At 34.5% G+C, this 17365-nt stretch overlaps 1 protein-coding gene across 4 annotated transcripts; it reads left to right on the forward strand.

Annotated features, from left to right (window-relative positions):
- Positions 1-660: 660 nt before the first annotated feature.
- Positions 661-16704, forward strand: LOC127091118 (uncharacterized). 4 transcript variants are annotated; one of them, XM_051029670.1, is made up of 13 exons: positions 661-994; positions 1080-1114; positions 1218-1296; positions 1382-1457; positions 3178-3258; positions 3370-3512; positions 3770-3820; positions 4765-4936; positions 6649-6850; positions 13259-13366; positions 14433-14558; positions 14678-14729; positions 16057-16704. In XM_051029670.1, the coding sequence occupies exons 1-13, from the start codon at positions 866-868 to the stop codon at positions 16207-16209; spliced, it is 1407 nt and encodes a 468-aa protein (XP_050885627.1). In that variant the 5' UTR covers positions 661-865; the 3' UTR covers positions 16210-16704. The 4 variants fall into 4 exon arrangements, with proteins under 4 accessions (XP_050885627.1, XP_050885629.1, XP_050885628.1 ...); XM_051029672.1 differs by having other exon boundaries at positions 4777-4936; XM_051029671.1 differs by having other exon boundaries at positions 3187-3258.
- The last annotated feature ends 661 nt before the right edge of the window (positions 16705-17365 follow it).

The following is a 17365-nucleotide window of genomic DNA, read 5'->3' on the forward strand; positions in this document are numbered from 1 at the left end:
TCATCCAATTGAATTATAACGTTCTGCCATGTCATATCAGTATTTTAAAGTTAAACGTGTGACTTGACGGGATACACGTCTCGCATTGGTTGACGGTTTAAAAATATTTTACAGTGTTGGTGTATATTATTTTTTCTCTTTATTTTAAGGCCTCCTTAACTTTCTTGACACGTGCCATTGTCATTGGTCATCCTAGTCCTTGAATTGCTTCACTAGAATCCTTGATAATGATGTCCTCATCAATTGATATTACCTTTATGCCCTTATTAAATATTTCCATTTTCTTTTTGCATTTATTGGATTTTTTGAAAAAATATTAGAAAACACATTAATTTTGATAAATATTTAAAGAAATACATTTTTCGAAATGTTTTATAATTTTTTAGATTTTTGAAAACGGTCAATAGTTTATATTTTATAGAAAAAAAAAACACTAAACAATTTTTAAAAAAATCGATAAGCTACAAAACATTTTAAAAAATTCAATAAACTATAACATTTTTCAAAAAATCCAATAAACTATTTTTAAAAAATTGTTAATTTTTTTTTTTTAAATATGAACTATTTTTTTTCAAAAATCCTAAAAATTATCAAAATACTGAATTTATATATAAAAAAAATCCAGTATGCTAAATTATATTTAAAAAAAAAAACAATAAAAATACATATCAGAAGAAACATTAGTACTCTGCCCAGCCGCCCCTTTGCCCAGCCCGCCGGGCGTAAACGCAGTGGTTTGTATCTCTCTCACACAAGCTGTGCAATTCTCGCGGTTACTAATCTCATTGGCAGCACAATCCTCAATCCTCGTTTCTACACTTGGAATCACTCATTAACACTCGATTTTGATTGATGTGATTAAATTATGGAGAATTCCCAAGATCAACAAGGAACCCTCTCTTCTCAAACCCTTGTTAATGCTACTCAATGCTCTCAGTCTCTGCTACCATTTAACATTGATGCTGCCGCTCAGGATGCTGTTTTGCGCGAACAAGTCTTTATCTCTTTTCTCTTTTACACTTTTTATTCCCTTACTTTTTTATACATTAATCATTCTCATTGTTTTCCATTCTTTTTAGGAACTTGCTACCCAAAATATCATAAGGACCCAGAGGTATGTATGATCGGTTTTGTGGATTTTATAATACTATGTGTTTGTGGTTTTACATAATAAGAATCACCAAGTTAGGTGTTTTTGTTCTGCCAATCTTATTTAGAGAGGTGACAACTACCACATCACCTTCCAAAGATAATTTTGACATATTCTCTGTCCGTCATCACCCCAATGCTTTGAAGGTTTGTCATATCATCATTCTATTTACTTCCATTTCTTTATAAACATGCAATTCCTCTTACTTATTTATTTATAACAAAAAAACAGGAACATCTCTTGAATATGGCCACTGAGCATAGGTCTGAAATCACTCTTAAACGTGGAAAACCTGCACTTCCACAAGGTCTTTAGGAGGATTTCTTATTTTATACTTCTTTACATCACTTTCATCTCTGTCTTTTCTTTGCATATACTGGAGTTTGATTATTAAATACACTTTCTTGTTTTACTTGCCTTTGTGACTCGAGGTAAGATTCCTAATTCATTATTCACTAATGAAGATATATAGAGCACAAACAACTCTCCACAGTCTGAAAAATTCAAGAAAATTTTATTCAAATTGCCTTTAGCAATCTTATTGTCACACATAATTCTCACCACACCACTGTAAGAAATTTTCAGCTCTTCAAGCATCCTCTTTAGCCACACTCTTTCACATATTCTTGCTGCCATGGCTTACTTCTGCCTCTGCACTACTTCTAGCTACCACAGACTGCTTTTTGCTTCCTCATGCAATCATGTTTCCCCCATACAAATGAACAATAGCCGAACATGGATTTTCTATCTAAAGCACAGACTGCCCAATCTGAATCCGTGTGGACTTCTATTCCCTTTTATCTGTATTTTTCTTGAAATAACTTCAATTCCTTTAAGATGTTGTAAGATCCTTCTTAGCACTAAGTGTTGGTACCTTTCTGCCTCGGTCAGAATTGTTTGGATTTTGATTTTTCTTGACTGGTATTTAAAGCATGTAAATTTTTTTTTTCTTCTGTCCCCATGGTTTTGATGAAGGAGTTGTTGCAATGCATCCATTTGTTCGTTGATGAGAGAGTTGAAATACTCGGTGATAGAGTGCTCTCCTTGTCGAAGATCATGGAGAATGCTTTTGATCTCAAAGATAGCAGATGTGTTATCTTGGTTGGAAACTTGGAATATGTTTCTTTCACAACCTCCCACATTTCTCTAGCTGTGTCATAGTACATCAAATTTTCCTCAATTTTATTGGTCAGCCAAGATAGGACAAGACTGTTCTCCAACACTCATTTTTCACTATCAGAGTCTCCTTTTTTAAGCTCTGCAATTGTTCATGTAGTATATCCTTCTTTCCCTTTTCCTTGGAGGAAGAGTCGCACTGACCTTTCACATTGAATAAAATTCTGACCATTTAGTTTATGACCAGTGATAGGAGGTGAAGATGATTTATTCTTTCAGTGGGACTGGTTTTAGTTGTACCAGTCTAAACTGTGGAGGAAGAGGATTTAGGAGTTGAGGACATTATAGGGCTGAAGCGAAGGGCTACATATGGTTAAGATCTAGCTCTGATACCATGCGGAAAAGTGAAGATTATATTCACTTGTTGATTCTAAAATGAAACAGAGGAGGAAATAAATAGTACAAATACCGATCCTGTAGTGTAATCAATTCTATGGGCTAAGGATTAGGAGGAAAGTTGATCTTCCTTATAGCTAATACTAATAAGGAAACAACTTAATACCTTTTTTCTACAGCCTTACACATCAAATAAATACAAATCAGAATCATATTAATTCGATTAATTCTCACATTAATTCTGATTAATTCCCATAATTATCTGAATTTCCCATATACATTAGTTCACTGTTGTTGGTTAATTTCGTCTATAATTGTATTACACTAAAGAATCCAACTGATATATATATATATATATATATATATATATATATATATATATATATATATATATATATATATATATATATATATATATATATATATATATATATATATATATATATATATATATATATATATATATATATATATATATATATATATATATATATATACCTTTATTTCTGTATCAGTCAACACAGAAATAGGCAATGGATATGGTGTACCTGGTGGAGGTGCCTATAATGATATTCCCAAGCTTAACACTGATCCTGGTAAGTATAATTCCAAAATTATTTTAGTCATGCTGATGCATCCTTTTGACATTGCAATAACTGAGCTAGTGGCTATATATTAACTTTATTGCTTCCAAAACTGTGGAGCAGATAACAGTGCATTCAGTCTGCCCGAATCTAAACTTGATAGATATTCAGAGCAGACATCTGCAGGTAAAGAATTGCCTGAGTTCCTCAAGCAGAAGTTAAGAGCTCGGGGTATTCTTAAAGATGATATACATACCAAAGATATTGTAAGAATATTGGTTTTACCTTACCTTTGTTATTGTTATTCTTTTCCCCTCTTCTTCACCACCAGCTTTTGGTTTTATTCATTTCTGTTTAATTTTTTTCCATCTTTGGAGGCTGTGATGTTCTAACTTTCAAAAATATTGTGCTGCATTTTTAATTTAGAATTTGATTTTCAGTTCTCATGTTTCTTAGACATTTTACAGTGTATTATTTTCAACCTGATAATTTAACTTACAAATTACCCATTTTTGAATTTCAGAAAGGTACTTCAGCTGAACTTAGGGGAAATGAAAACTTGCCTTCAGGATGGGTATGTATCACTTGTTATAAACATTTTCCTACAATGTAAAATTTCTCTGCATGTGTTGGGATCCTAAATGTGAATGTGGGCTCATAGTGCGGGAAATTTATGTTAGGATTAGGACAAATAAGAAGAGGGAAGGAAAGAATACTGACGTGGCAGAAAGAGAGAGGTGGATTAGTTGTATGATGGATCCTGTTGTATTGAGACAGAGGGAGTGAGAGGGTATCTTGGAAATCATTGGTGAGTTGGTTAAAGCAGAGAGAGTATTCTTCTCTCTAGGAACATAGCTGGGGGCAGTGTGAATGTTATTCTACTGATAGTATTTTCCATTTCCATGAATAATACTGATACATTTCCAATTATTTCCCTTTATTCACTGTTCTATCCATTAATTGCTTAATTTTATACTCTGGTTTTTATCAACATATCTTGTAAGCAGCTATCCTAAACCTAATTATCGCAGCCCCATGTTCAGTAATCCCTGCAATCTTGTATAGAACTGTTTAAAAGACCATAAAGGTAAATACATTTTTATTTGACTATGAAGATTTGGTATTTATATGGATTTAGAAGAATATATCTCTCAAAATTTGGGTTGAGCCTAACTCATCCCTACAAAACAGGCTTGTAAGGTGAGGATTGCTGCCACTTATAAACACAACATAGGCCATATCTCTAAATAATGTGGGACTAAATCCACCCCTCAAACCCAACACAATGAAGGCGTTGGGGGCTGCAATGAAGGCAAGCCAAATGCTACAATTAAGGCGGAAATTTCAACAATATCCCATCTTAAATTAGATTTGAAATTCATAATTAGGCCTAAAGGTATATAATTGAGGACTATTCATCTCCCATTATGAGCTCAAGTTACAAGAATTCTATCATTTCCTCTTTAGATTTTTTTATTTTATTTGTACCCTACTGTTTACTATCATATTTATTACTAGTTTGTCATGAAGGTGGAAGCAAAAGATCCGGGGAGTGGTGCATTTTACTATTATAATGAAAGTACCGGGAAGAGTCAATGGGCAAAACCTTGCGAAGCATCCTTAACTGAGCAATCAACACCGTCTTTGAATCTTCCGGAAAATTGGGTGGAAGCATTGGACGAAACATCAGGTTCATCACATAAATATCCTGCTGTTACATTTATGAATTTAATTTTATATAAAGTTCTATGATAGAAACCAACTGATATATAAAAAGAAAATAGGGAAAATCCCTCTGAGTTATAAAGTAAATCGCAGATCTTCGAGGGTCTGCACTTCCCAATACCAAAATGGCCTCTTTTCATATCAAATTCCATGATGATACACTCTCCTTTATCTTCCTCTATTTTTTAGAAACATAAACCTACATAATTAATAAAACATAACTGCTCCTAATAATATAATAATTCTCCACTAACAACTCTTAATAATATAATAATTGTTATTTAAAAACATAATTGTTAAGTCATATGAGAAATCTAACAATAGTCCGCCCCTAATGATTCACTTTGTCCTCAAGGTGAAAGAAATACACAATAGAAAAATGAATCCCCTGGATCCCATAACTTGAAACTGAAAGATTGAGTTGTACATAAAATAGGAAAATTTCCCCCGGAATCAAATTTGCTTACTAATGGCAGTCCTCTCGTGACCGGTTGTTGTTGTTGTTGTGGGTTTAGTAGGAATTCAAGCCTGAGAGTTGTTACAGTTATGGTTTTACTTTTATCAAGCAATTTTGCGATTTCTAAATGTCTGATGGATCTTGTTGCTGTTGCTACTTTGTTTTTCCTCTTTCAATTGCAGCATGTATCAGTTGTTTCTTCTCAAACTTTTCTGCAGTTCCTGGCTTCCTGCTGCACAAATAAAGCTATCATCATCATCCGGTGATCTTAGTCCTAGAAAGAAAAGGAATTTACACAAACACAAGTACACCCACATCTATAGTTGGGTATTGTTACACTTAAAAGAAATCTAACCTTGGTAATGGAAACATGTAGTGGCTTGGTACTTGAAATTTTAATACTTGTTCTAGTTCTTTCTTCATTTTTTATGGGAACAGTTGATAAAAAATAGAAAATCACAGAATTTGGATAATGCAACCTCTTATAAACAACATAAGAAAGCAATCATTAATCAAGATTGAAGAAAAAACACGTCAATGGAGGCACATTGTACAATTCCGCTCTTAAATTTTCCGGTGTTTGACTTCTTATTCATTTGACCTCTTTGCATATACTTGGGTTATGCAATTAGTAAATGTACTTTAGTCCTCGTGCAAATTCACTTTGTGAAAACATTACAATTTTCCTAACGACCATCTATTATTTGCAATCATCTATTATTTGCAATCAGGTTCAGAATATATTCTAGTTTGACTTCTTATTCATTTGACCTCTTTGCATATACTTGGGTTATGCAATTAGTAAATGTACTTTATTCCTCGTGCAAATTCACTTTGTGAAAACATTACAATTTTCCTAACGACCATCTATTATTTGCAATCAGGTTCAGAATATATTCTAGTTTGACTTCTTATTCATTTGACCTCTTTGCATATACTTGGGTTATGCAATTAGTAAATGTACTTTACTCCTCGTGCAAATTCACTTTGTGAAAACATTACAATTTTCCTAACGACCATCTATTATTTGCAATCAGGTTCAGAATATATTCTAGTTTGTACCTAAGATAAACTAAAATATGTTCCGTTAAGGCAATTTAGTGGTTCGAACTCGAACCATTCCACGTTGTTCACCTTTAAAAGGTGACTTCTAGTCACTAGGCTACTTGACAAAAAAAAAACTTTGTAAGTTATCTTATTTACTTTTTATTTTGCTGAAGGTCACAAGTATTACTATAATACAAAAACTCACGTATCACAATGGAAGCATCCAAATTCTGCTCAGGAAATTGTGTCAGATAAATTGGCCTTGTCAGTTGGTCACGTAGATGACCAATCATCTAATTTAAAGAGGTGCATGGGCTGTGGTGGTTGGGGTGTAGGCCTTGTGCAAGCATGGGGTTCATGCGATCACTGCACGAGGTAGAGAGTTGTGACTCTTGCTTACTTATGACTAGTTTATGATTATTCCTCTACTTACACTGTTTCTGCTTGACTGCATGTTTGTATTGAAGTTACTTTGATAAAACATTGATTGGTATCTGAAATATTCTGCATGTCTAATTAGACTACACAAGGTTGAATTTATAATGTTTTTTTTACAATAAGTACAAGTTAATGTTGTTGCAATTAAACCCCAATCTTGGAGTTAATCCAAATCAATCTTAACGAAAAAAATCAATCTTTTTGAATGATCATGCCTCTTGTTCTTCACTCTTTGCTTGAGTGAATCAACCACATCTTGATTGAAAGATGATTCTATTTTGCACTTAGATTTGAAGAAATGAAAAAAGAAGATAAATTCAGGCTTGAGAGAATACATAATTTTGAAGGAAGAAGAATGTATTGCACTGTGCAACTACACTGAATTGTATTACAAAAGTTAGTACAAAGTGATGAGTTAGTTTCTATTTATAATGAGATTACTTGCACTCCAAGTAATCTCAAAATAACTAGCTCAATTGTTATACGAAAATACCAAATTCAACTCTGTTGAATTCTAATTGGTTTGACTCTGTTGAAAATACACATTCTTAGACTTTGTCGGAGTAAACTTCTTTGACAACTTCATGCAGACTTCAACACTGTCGAATACAACCTTACTTAACACATAATTACATATTTAACACACCATCTAATTCATTGTGTCTAAGCTATCTACACTCATCATTGTTCTCAATCTCTTGAACAATTTGACCTACACAACCTTCGCCATTATGTCTACAATCTGATTCTCCGATCTGCAGTATTTCATGCTTAACCTTCCATTCGCTACTTGTTCTCTTAGACAATGAAATCTCATTTCGATGTGCTTACTTCTTCCATGTGCTATTGGATTCTTCGCCAGGTTGATAACAGGCATGTTGTCGATCTTTATGGTCATTGCTCCATGATTCTTCCCTATAATTTCTTCGATCTAATTCATCATCCATGTTGCTTGGCATGCACATAGAGAGGCGGCTAACATGAACACGTATCCGACTGTGGATTTTCTATCCTCAACATCACCACACCAATTAGAGTCAGTGTATCCCACAAGTTTGCATTCTTTTCCTTCATCTACTGTAGAAAACAAAATGCCATAATATAATGTTTCTCTGAGGTACCTTAGTATCCTCTTGGTGACTGCAAGATGAGATATCTTTGGTTTCTGTATGAATCTACTTACCATGCCTACACTATTGACTAAATTAGACCTTGTGTGACAGAGATATCTTAATGATCCAATAAGTCTTTTGGACTGTGTTGGATCGACGTCATCTTCATTCTAATCTTTCATCAGTTGCAATCTTGTTTCAGTTGATGTCGAAGTTGAAATGCATTCTTCCATCTCAAATCTTTTGAGTATTTCACCTGCATATCTTCTTTGGTGCATCATCAAGCCTCTACTACTCTGTAGAATTCGATACCAAGAAAGTATGAGATATTTCCCAAGTCAGACATTTCAAACTCCTTGCTGAAGTCAGTTTGAACTCTTCGATCTCCTTCTACCAATTGTCAGTTATCAACATGTCATCTACATAGTGACAAAGTATAAACAACTCACTCTTGCTTCTTCTGACATACACACCATGCTCAATTGTGCATTTTATAAATTCTTTCTCCCTTAGAAACCTATCTATCTTCTTGTTCCAAGCTCTTGGAGTTTGCTTGAGTCCATACAAGACTTTATGCAGCCTGTATACTTTTCCGTCTTGGCCTTGCTTCACAAAACCACTTGGTTGTGCTAGATAAACATCTTCATCTAGAGGACCATTCAAGAATGCATATTTCACATCCTTCTGACACATGGAGCAGCTATTCATGTTTGATAGACCAACAATCAAACTGATTGTTTCGATTCTAGCAACTAGTGGAAAAACTTCATCATAGTTAATTCCTTCTTTCTGAAGTAATTCCTCTCCTACAAGTTTTGCCTTGTGTCTGGTTACTTCTCCCTTTGGGTTCAACTTTACCTTGTACACCCATTTCACATCAATTGCCTTCTTACCTTGTGGCAATTCAACTAGTGATCAGGTTTTGTTGTCTTCTATGGATTTTAACTCCTCCACCATAGCGTGCATCCATTTTGAGTCTTTCAATGCCTCAACTACATTGACTGTCTCAGTATCTACATAGAAGGCATAATGTACTAGCTCACATTCATCATCTACCACATCATTTGATGTGATCACACATTCTTGCAACCTTGCAGGCATGATTCTTGTTCTTTGAGGTCTGCTTGTACCTACTTGACCTTTGATTTCTTCTTGTCGAATTCTCTGTTAGCTTCACTAGCTAGTTCATCACATAAGATTCTCACTGAATCCTTCTTGATGTTTTCAGTCCTGTCCCATTCCTTAAGCTCATCTATGATCACATCCCTACTAATCACAACTTGCTTGTTTACTGGGTCGAACAGTTTGTATCCACCAGTTGAGTAATATCCTATCAGGATCATCTGACTTGACTTATCATCAAGTTTTCTTCTCAATTGATCAGACACATGTCTATGTGCTATGAATCCAAACACCTTCAAGTGGCTTAGGCTAGGTTTAACAGCAGACCAACATTCTTCTGGTGTGATACCTTATAGCATCTTTGTTAGACTACTTAGTATATAAGTTGTAGTGGACACAACCTCATCCCATGACTCATTTGGTAAGTGCTCGCCCTTTAACATACTTTTAACCATATTCATAATGGTTCTGTTCTTCCTTTCAGCAGTACCATTTTGTTGAGGAGTGTATGGTGGCACCATCTCATGCACAATTATTTCTCTTTCACATAGTGTGTCAAAATCTTTCGACACATATTCTCCACCACCATCTCTCCTCAGAGTCTTGATCTTGTGACCACTGTGTCTTTCCACCATGACTTTAAACTTAGTGAATACATCAATCACATCACTGTTCTTTTTTATTAAGTAGGTCCACAACTTTTTGCTGTAATCATCTATAAATGTAACAAAGTATTTGTTACCACCAATTGAATCTACTTGGAGAGGACCACACACATCTGAGTAAATCACTTCAAGAGTGGCCTTTGACTTACTTCTTGCATCTTTGTTGAAGCTATTCTTGTGTTGCTTTGCTTGAACACATTCTTCACACACTTCACTTGGAATATGGATTTCTGGTAATTCTGAAACCATGTTCTTTCTCTTCAGATTTCTAATGTCATTGAAATTTAGATGACCAAGTCTGTAATGCCATAGCCATTCATCCCTGCTAGTTGCAGTTGCCAGACACCTGTGTTCCAACACATCAAGTTCAACCCTGAAGGTTCTATTATGAGACATGAGAGCCTTCAAGATTAACTTGTCACTTGAGTTTAGTATTTTCATCATCTTGTCTTCGATCACCACCTTGTTATTCTTCTTGATAACTGACCTATACTTAGCATATTACTTTTTATACTAGGTATGTACAACACATTGGAAATCAACGATTGTTTGCCATCTTTCCTCATGATCAGAACATCACCAATACCTTTTACACTTAGGGTATTGTCATTAGTAAATTTCACCTTGTTCTTCATCGAGGGACTGATGTTAATGAACCAATCTCTCCTTCCAGTCACGTGTGATGAGCAGCCTGAGTCAAGATACTACTGACCTTTAAATCTTTCTTCTTCTTTTGTTGTGACCACTAACAATACTTCATCTTCTTGTTTTGCAAGTCTTGCATCACTTTCTTGATCTTCTTTCTTGCCTCCTCGACATTGACTTCCATAATGTCCATACTTCTGACAGTTATAACATTGAATATAACTTTTATCAGGGTTTCTTCCATCACCTCTTCCTCTACTTGCAACACCACCTCTGTGATTGACTGGGTTTGAAGATTGTCTCTGGTTTGATGAGCTACCTTCTTGTTGTTTTCCTCTACCAATTGAATTGTTGTAGCCTCCTCTACCTTTGTTTCCATTCCATTTTCCTTTGTCTTTCTTATCTTTAGCTGACTGTGCCTGCAAAGCCACATTACTTTTTGTCTTACTTGCACATCTTTCAATCATTCTTTGTTCATGAGATACAAGCGTCCCTTGAAGCTCTTCTTTTGTCATGCTTGACAAATCCTTCGATTCTTCTATGGCTACTACCACATGATCAAATTTTGGAAGCAAAAACCTCAAGATCTTCACAACTATCGATCTTGATGTCAACACTTCTCCACACATCTTAATTTGATTCACCATCCTTGTTACGCTGGTGAAGAAATCAATAAAACTTTCGTTTTCTTCCATATGAAGCAATTCATACATTCTCTTTGTGAGTTTGTAACCTCACCTCTTTCACTTTCTCAGCACCTCCAAAAGATTTCTCCAAGATGTCCCATGCTTCCTTTGATGAGTCTACATCCCTAACCTTTTCAAAATTGTCCTGATCAACGCATTGATGAATTATAAAAAATTTTATAATTTTTATTTTTCAAATCTTTATGTGCAGTCTTTTGTTCATCCTTGGCATTCTCGCCAATTGGTGTTACTCCATTTTTCACAAGATCCCAAACGTCTTGATAGCAGAAGACAACCTTCATCTCCTTACACCAATTATCATAATTCTTACCATTCAAGATGGAAAGATTTGCTGGAAAATGCCCATTCGGATGAGAAGTCATTGTTGTATACTTCCCAAGAGTCGCAGCCAGTGCTCTAGATACCAAATGTTGGAATTAAATCCCAATCTTGGAGATAAGTCGAATCAATCTTGATGAACAAGAGTCAATCTTTCTGATTGATCGCGCCTCTTGTTCTTCACCCTTTGCTTGAGTGAATCAACCACACATTGGTTGCAAGATAATTTTACTTTGCACTTAGATTTGAAGAGATGAAAAAAGAAGATAAATTCAGGATTGAGAGAATATAAAATTTTGGATGAAGAAGAAGAATGTATTGCACTGTGCAACTGCACTGAATTGTATTACAAAAGTTAGTATAGAGTGATGAGTTAGTTTCTATTTATAATAAGATTACCTGCACTCCAAGTAATCTCAAAATAACTAGCTTAAATGTTACACGAAAATACTAAGTTCAACTCTGTCGAATTCTAGTAGATTTGACTCTGTTGAAAATACACATTCTTAGACTCTGTCGAAATAAACTTCTTCGACAACTTTATACAGTCTTCGACACTGTCGAATACAATCTTACTTAACACAAAAAATTACATATTTAACATATGTGACAACTAATTCCAATTCCATTAGCAGCTGACTACATGACATATTTTACACGTGACTAATTAGACAAAGCAGCAAATTCCAATTCCATTAGCAGCTGACTACATGACATATTTTACACGTGACTAATTAGACAAAGCATGTGGCTAATTTCAACAGTATCCTTCTTAGATTGTAATTGGGAATGATGGGGTTTGGTTGATTGATTAATACTTTCTATCCCTAAATATAAGCACGCATTTGAAAAAAGTTTTGTCCCTAAAGATAAGCCTCTTTTCCAAATAAACCCATAATTAATACCATTAAGCAACTTGGAATATGAAAAGTCAACAATAACTATATAGATATTCAAAGGGTGTTTTAGGTACATCAATATATAAAATTGACATATTAACTATACTACCAACTTTTCTTAATAAGAGTGAAAAGTGCATTAGGAGCTAACATTTAGGGACAGCGGGAGCATTAATTATTTATTATTTATAGTTGTGTAATGTCTAAGTTGTTAGTTATGATCCAGTTTTCTATAGAATAGAAAGTTGTCATCTACATAGAGGGAAATTGGCAAAATAAAAAATTTCTTGACAACCAAAATTATCAGATTTCAATTTTTCCTTGCTTTATACTGTGTTATGTTCCGAATTAGCCATAAATGCTTATCTCAATCATATACGGGCTGGAGATTGACCCACACCAGAGTTGGATCGTCATCTTTTACCCGGCACACTCACATATCTAACTTGTTAATGCCTTATTTACTAATCCGGGCGGGTTACTCCATATCCGGGTTAGCCCGGCCCAATAAACTATCCAGAAAGTACACTTTTCATGAAACACAATGCATTTTATTGATTGTGTTCATATATTCGGACACTTACTCATTTGAATGTTTTCTATGTTTTAGTAGTAAATGCATGAAATTCATGTGCTACGGTGTAATTGAGGATAAACAAGTACATGCTTCGGAAATGAAATATTGTGTCTGTTTCCTGCTTCTTTTTTTGTTAAGTGCTCTTAATATCTTGAGAATGTATTGTGGAGTCAATGATCGAATAGACTTGTTTAGTTGATTGGATGCTTCATTTCGGATTCAGTCTTCTATGTTAGCTCCAAACTTTTACATCTAATATTTTTGTTGGTTTTTAATTTATCAAATAATGATCATATGCAGTGTTTTCAATCTTCCACAATGTCAGTATTTGTCCTCAAGTTTGAATAATCAGCAATGCAGTGCTGCACATCCCACTGAAAGTTCTGATAAAACTGCTACCAAGCAGAGGTATGGTTTTATATGAAGATATGCAGTGCTGTTAAATTGTTACCAAAAATCTGTTGCTGTTCTGCTGACTGATTCTAACTAATTTAATTGTGGACATCCTTGGGGCTTGAACTCTATCACTAAGAGTTCTATTGTAACTGTCCATCCTTCAGAACATCACCTTTTTTACACCGTACTGTCTTCAAAGTTCTATCATCTGTTTGTGATTAGAGATTAAAGATGCTGTATTACAAGTATATTTTCCTTTTAGGGTTGCAGGAGGCACGTTTTAAAGAAACAGATTGATGACTATTAATGATGAATATAAAAAGAAAGTTAACATTGTTGTCTCATAGTATCTACTAGTATGTTTGCCATTGAAATAGGATTGTTCAATCAAACAATGAAATACAGTCTATGCCCTGAAAGTTGGATTTCAATTATGTTACATCTATATAAAATTGAACTGTTGGCATGCCAAAAATGTGGGAAAATTAAGATAAGTATTATTGGAGAAACAAATCTCATCTTATGCCATGATATTTCCCTTGAGTTATTTGATAGGATCATACTCAGGAATTAAAAAGAAAGAATAATATATATGTTGTATTGAACCAAATCAGAGCACATATCCTCATAAAATAATTCTGATGCAGACATGAAATGGAATGGAATGCTACACCTTACAAGATGGTATAAATAGAGAAAAATAAAGGAAACTGAAAGATAATAGAAAGAAGGATCAATTCCATACTCTGTTGAAGTTGTGTTATTTTAGATAAAAGGAGTGAGAATAATAAGCATTTTGAATCTTATTACTAGACTTGGTTTGATTTATATTAGCTTGATATAAAAGATTCAATACTAATCCCTCCTATTTATAAGGATACAAGACTCCTAGTCCTAATTAAATAAGATAGACTAAGATACTAGGCGATAACATTAATGATATTATCTTATATTAACACTCTATGCTCCAAACCATATCCGTTTAGCCAAAAGACTCTAGCAGTTATTAACGGGCCTAACATTATTCTTTCAAAGCCATAGGCATAGAGAGCATGCTGATTATCATTTGTCTTTCCAGGGCCAGTTGGAAACCTCCATTTGATAAAGGAAATAAAAAAATGAGCAAGAAGCGCGCTCATGAAGAGGATGATGAGTTGGATCCTATGGACCCCAGCTCCTATTCAGATGCTCCTCGTGGTGGCTGGTATGGATATATATATTTGCACACTCAAGTACACATTAATTTATGATACTGAATTGTTTATTGCTTATTGTAGTGACCAAAATCCTAATTAGTAAACACAAATTTATGATTTATTTCAGGGTGGTGGGTCTGAAAGGTGTGCAGCCAAGAGCAGCTGACACAACAGCAACTGTATGTACATTCTTTTCAGAAGCTCTTATGCATTTTCAACTAAGTGTTCATCCAACCTTATATACCTAGATTTTTCAATATTCTCAAAAGACTTTTATAATCACAAAGTTGGCGACCTATTGTGTGAATGAATTTATGGACATTAGAGTTCATTAAAAAATATGTCAATATTGTTTTCACTGCTTCTCCAAATGCATTATTTCTAATTAGCTTTCATTTCATGTTATCTCTCTATCACAATTAAAAAGAAAAATTCATAACCAAATTTCATTCCTGTCACCAAAACCAACCTAGGTAGTCAATAGCAGCCTGGAGCGCCGCTATCGTGGAGGTGCGGGGCGGAGGCTGTCTGCAGTGGTGAGGCACGGGATAGGGTCGCGGCCGCTCCTAGGGTTTTTGTGGGTTGCGAGAGCGGGGTGTGGCCTGGAGCGGATTATGGACCGCTTTCCTGTTTCTCACTTGAAAAATCTAAGTTATCCCTTTTAAAGTTAAAACATTTTAAGGGTTATTTGGGCTTTTCGCTTTCCTTTCAGTTGTAAACTGTTTTAACCTAGCCACCTTTAATACTCCCTTTGGAATTCCTTCATCCTCATCTCTCCTTCATCTTCCCTATGCTATCATCTTCCTTTTTCTTCTTTCTTAAACTCATTCCCCTCCCCTCTCTTTTCTCTCTCTAATTTTTCATCTTCCCTCTGTTTCTTACTCATTTATTTTTCCCTCATTTATTTTCATTCATTCTTTCCCGTGTTTTTTGTCCATTTTGTTCTTTTTTTTTTCTCCTCTGCTTTGTCTTTCATTAGTCTTATTCTTCTTTTTTCTTTTGTTTTCTTTTTCTTCCTTCGTGTTTAGTCTCATTGCAACATCATCTACAACTTTTGTCCCTGTAATGTTTTGATTAAGACTTGTTGACTCTTGTTTTAATTAAGACTCCTGGGTTTTTGAGTTTTTTTTTATTAAGCCTTGTGTTTTGATATGTGAATATTTTATGGGTTGAATTATTTGTTTAATTTTACCGTAAATATATGTTTATGTTTATAATATTATTCATGTAAATTTGTCCAAAAAATTATTAAAAAGTGGTCATCCCGCTTTACGCTATCCCACTTTTGGGGTCGGCCGCTATCTAGGATTGACTATCTAGCCACCAACCTAAAAAATAAAAAATGAAGATGTTTCTAGAAGTTATCTAGTCACCAAGCTAAAAAATGAAAAAGAAGATGTTTCTTGAAGTTATTGTGCCTTTCAGAAACATAGGAAATGCATGCTGAAATATGTCTGTTATGATTATAGTTTGATCTTTCTCAAAGCTCAACATGATCTATTTCAGGGTCCTCTGTTTCAACAACGACCATATCCATCACCCGGAGCTGTTTTACGAAAGAATGCTGAAATTGCCTCCCAGAAAAAGAAACCAAATTCAAATTTTATTGCCATATCCAAGAGAGGCGATGGGAGTGATGGGCTTGGTGATGCAGACTAATACCATCTTTATCACCTTTGTCGTGTTATTTGTAAGTTAGCTAAGGATGCATTTTGTTGTGAAAACCAGCTTTGCTGCTGTGCAATAATATTCTGTGGTTTTTACCGGAAAGTATCGATTTGATGCACGACTGGACAGAAGATATCTCTGTAACACATAACTGGTGTTGATAAACTTGAAAGCCTTCTGGCAAGTGATGGTAAAACTTGCACTTAGCTTGGTAATTCACGAGCTGACCTGAGAAGTTCAAGAGGACCTCAAGATTGGGAAAGAAAGCACCTTTCAGAATTTTCAATGCTCTTTTCTTTTTGTTAATCTTTGGATTTTCCTGTTAATCATATTTATTCAAGAAATATATTATCATGTAGATGCAGTCCTGGCCTTTTTTGCCTTCTTGACATAACTCTCTGGGAATTTGGGGAGCTTTTGGTTATGGATCTTGAGGGATTTCATATTTTTATTATTATATGTGTTATGTCTCTTATTTCAAGAACATATAGATGTTTATATCTAGTTAACATCGTTTTCATGATTGTATTTGGTGGTTAGAATCAGCAAACTTGAGGCTGTTTTGAAAGCTTCTTACTCCCTTTGTCTTATTGAGTGAATAAGCAAATATCCCTTCAAATTTGTGAGCATAATTTCAATTAGTCCATGAATGTTACCAGTAGCAAATATATCCAAAAAAGTTGTATTCTGTCATTAGAAGCGCTATGCTTTGGCACATTAGGTCAACATGTATGTAATCTTTCATCAATGCCATATTATCAAAAAAATAAATAAATTATTTCATTCTAGATTTGTGCATTTCATGCCAACTCTAGGCTCTTAGGATTTAATTACGTTCAATAAATGTTTTAATCCGGTTTAGAGACTACCTGCACATCAATTCCAACACCAAATTCAAAAATCACTTGGTGATTCACTTGGTGCTGATGTGGAAATAATATTATAATAAGAAAGCAATTCAGAGGTAGAAATCACTTAACCTCCAAAATCACTTAGTTCAACAAACTCTAGTAGTGAGGCTCTGCGCAGAGACGGGGAGGAGACGAAACGATTGTCCAAATCGAAAGAGTTTTTTGAAGGCGAAATCCAATAAAAGAAAGGAAGTGAAGACACTGTTGTTGAATACATGTTAGTAGGTATTTTCATG

This window comes from Lathyrus oleraceus, chromosome 6 (genome assembly GCF_024323335.1).
Source record: "Lathyrus oleraceus cultivar Zhongwan6 chromosome 6, CAAS_Psat_ZW6_1.0, whole genome shotgun sequence".
Taxonomy (NCBI): Eukaryota; Viridiplantae; Streptophyta; class Magnoliopsida; order Fabales; family Fabaceae; genus Lathyrus; species Lathyrus oleraceus.

Coding starts and splice junctions, on each gene's coding strand:
- LOC127091118 (XM_051029670.1), top strand. CDS start 866: ATGGAGAATTCCCAAGATCAACAAGGAACCCTCTCTTCTCAAACCCTT. Junction 1,297..1,381: donor ATCACCCCAATGCTTTGAAG/GTTTGTCATATC, acceptor ACAAAAAAACAG/GAACATCTCTTGAATATGGC. Junction 3,821..4,764: donor AAAACTTGCCTTCAGGATGG/GTATGTATCACT, acceptor ATTTATTACTAG/TTTGTCATGAAGGTGGAAGC.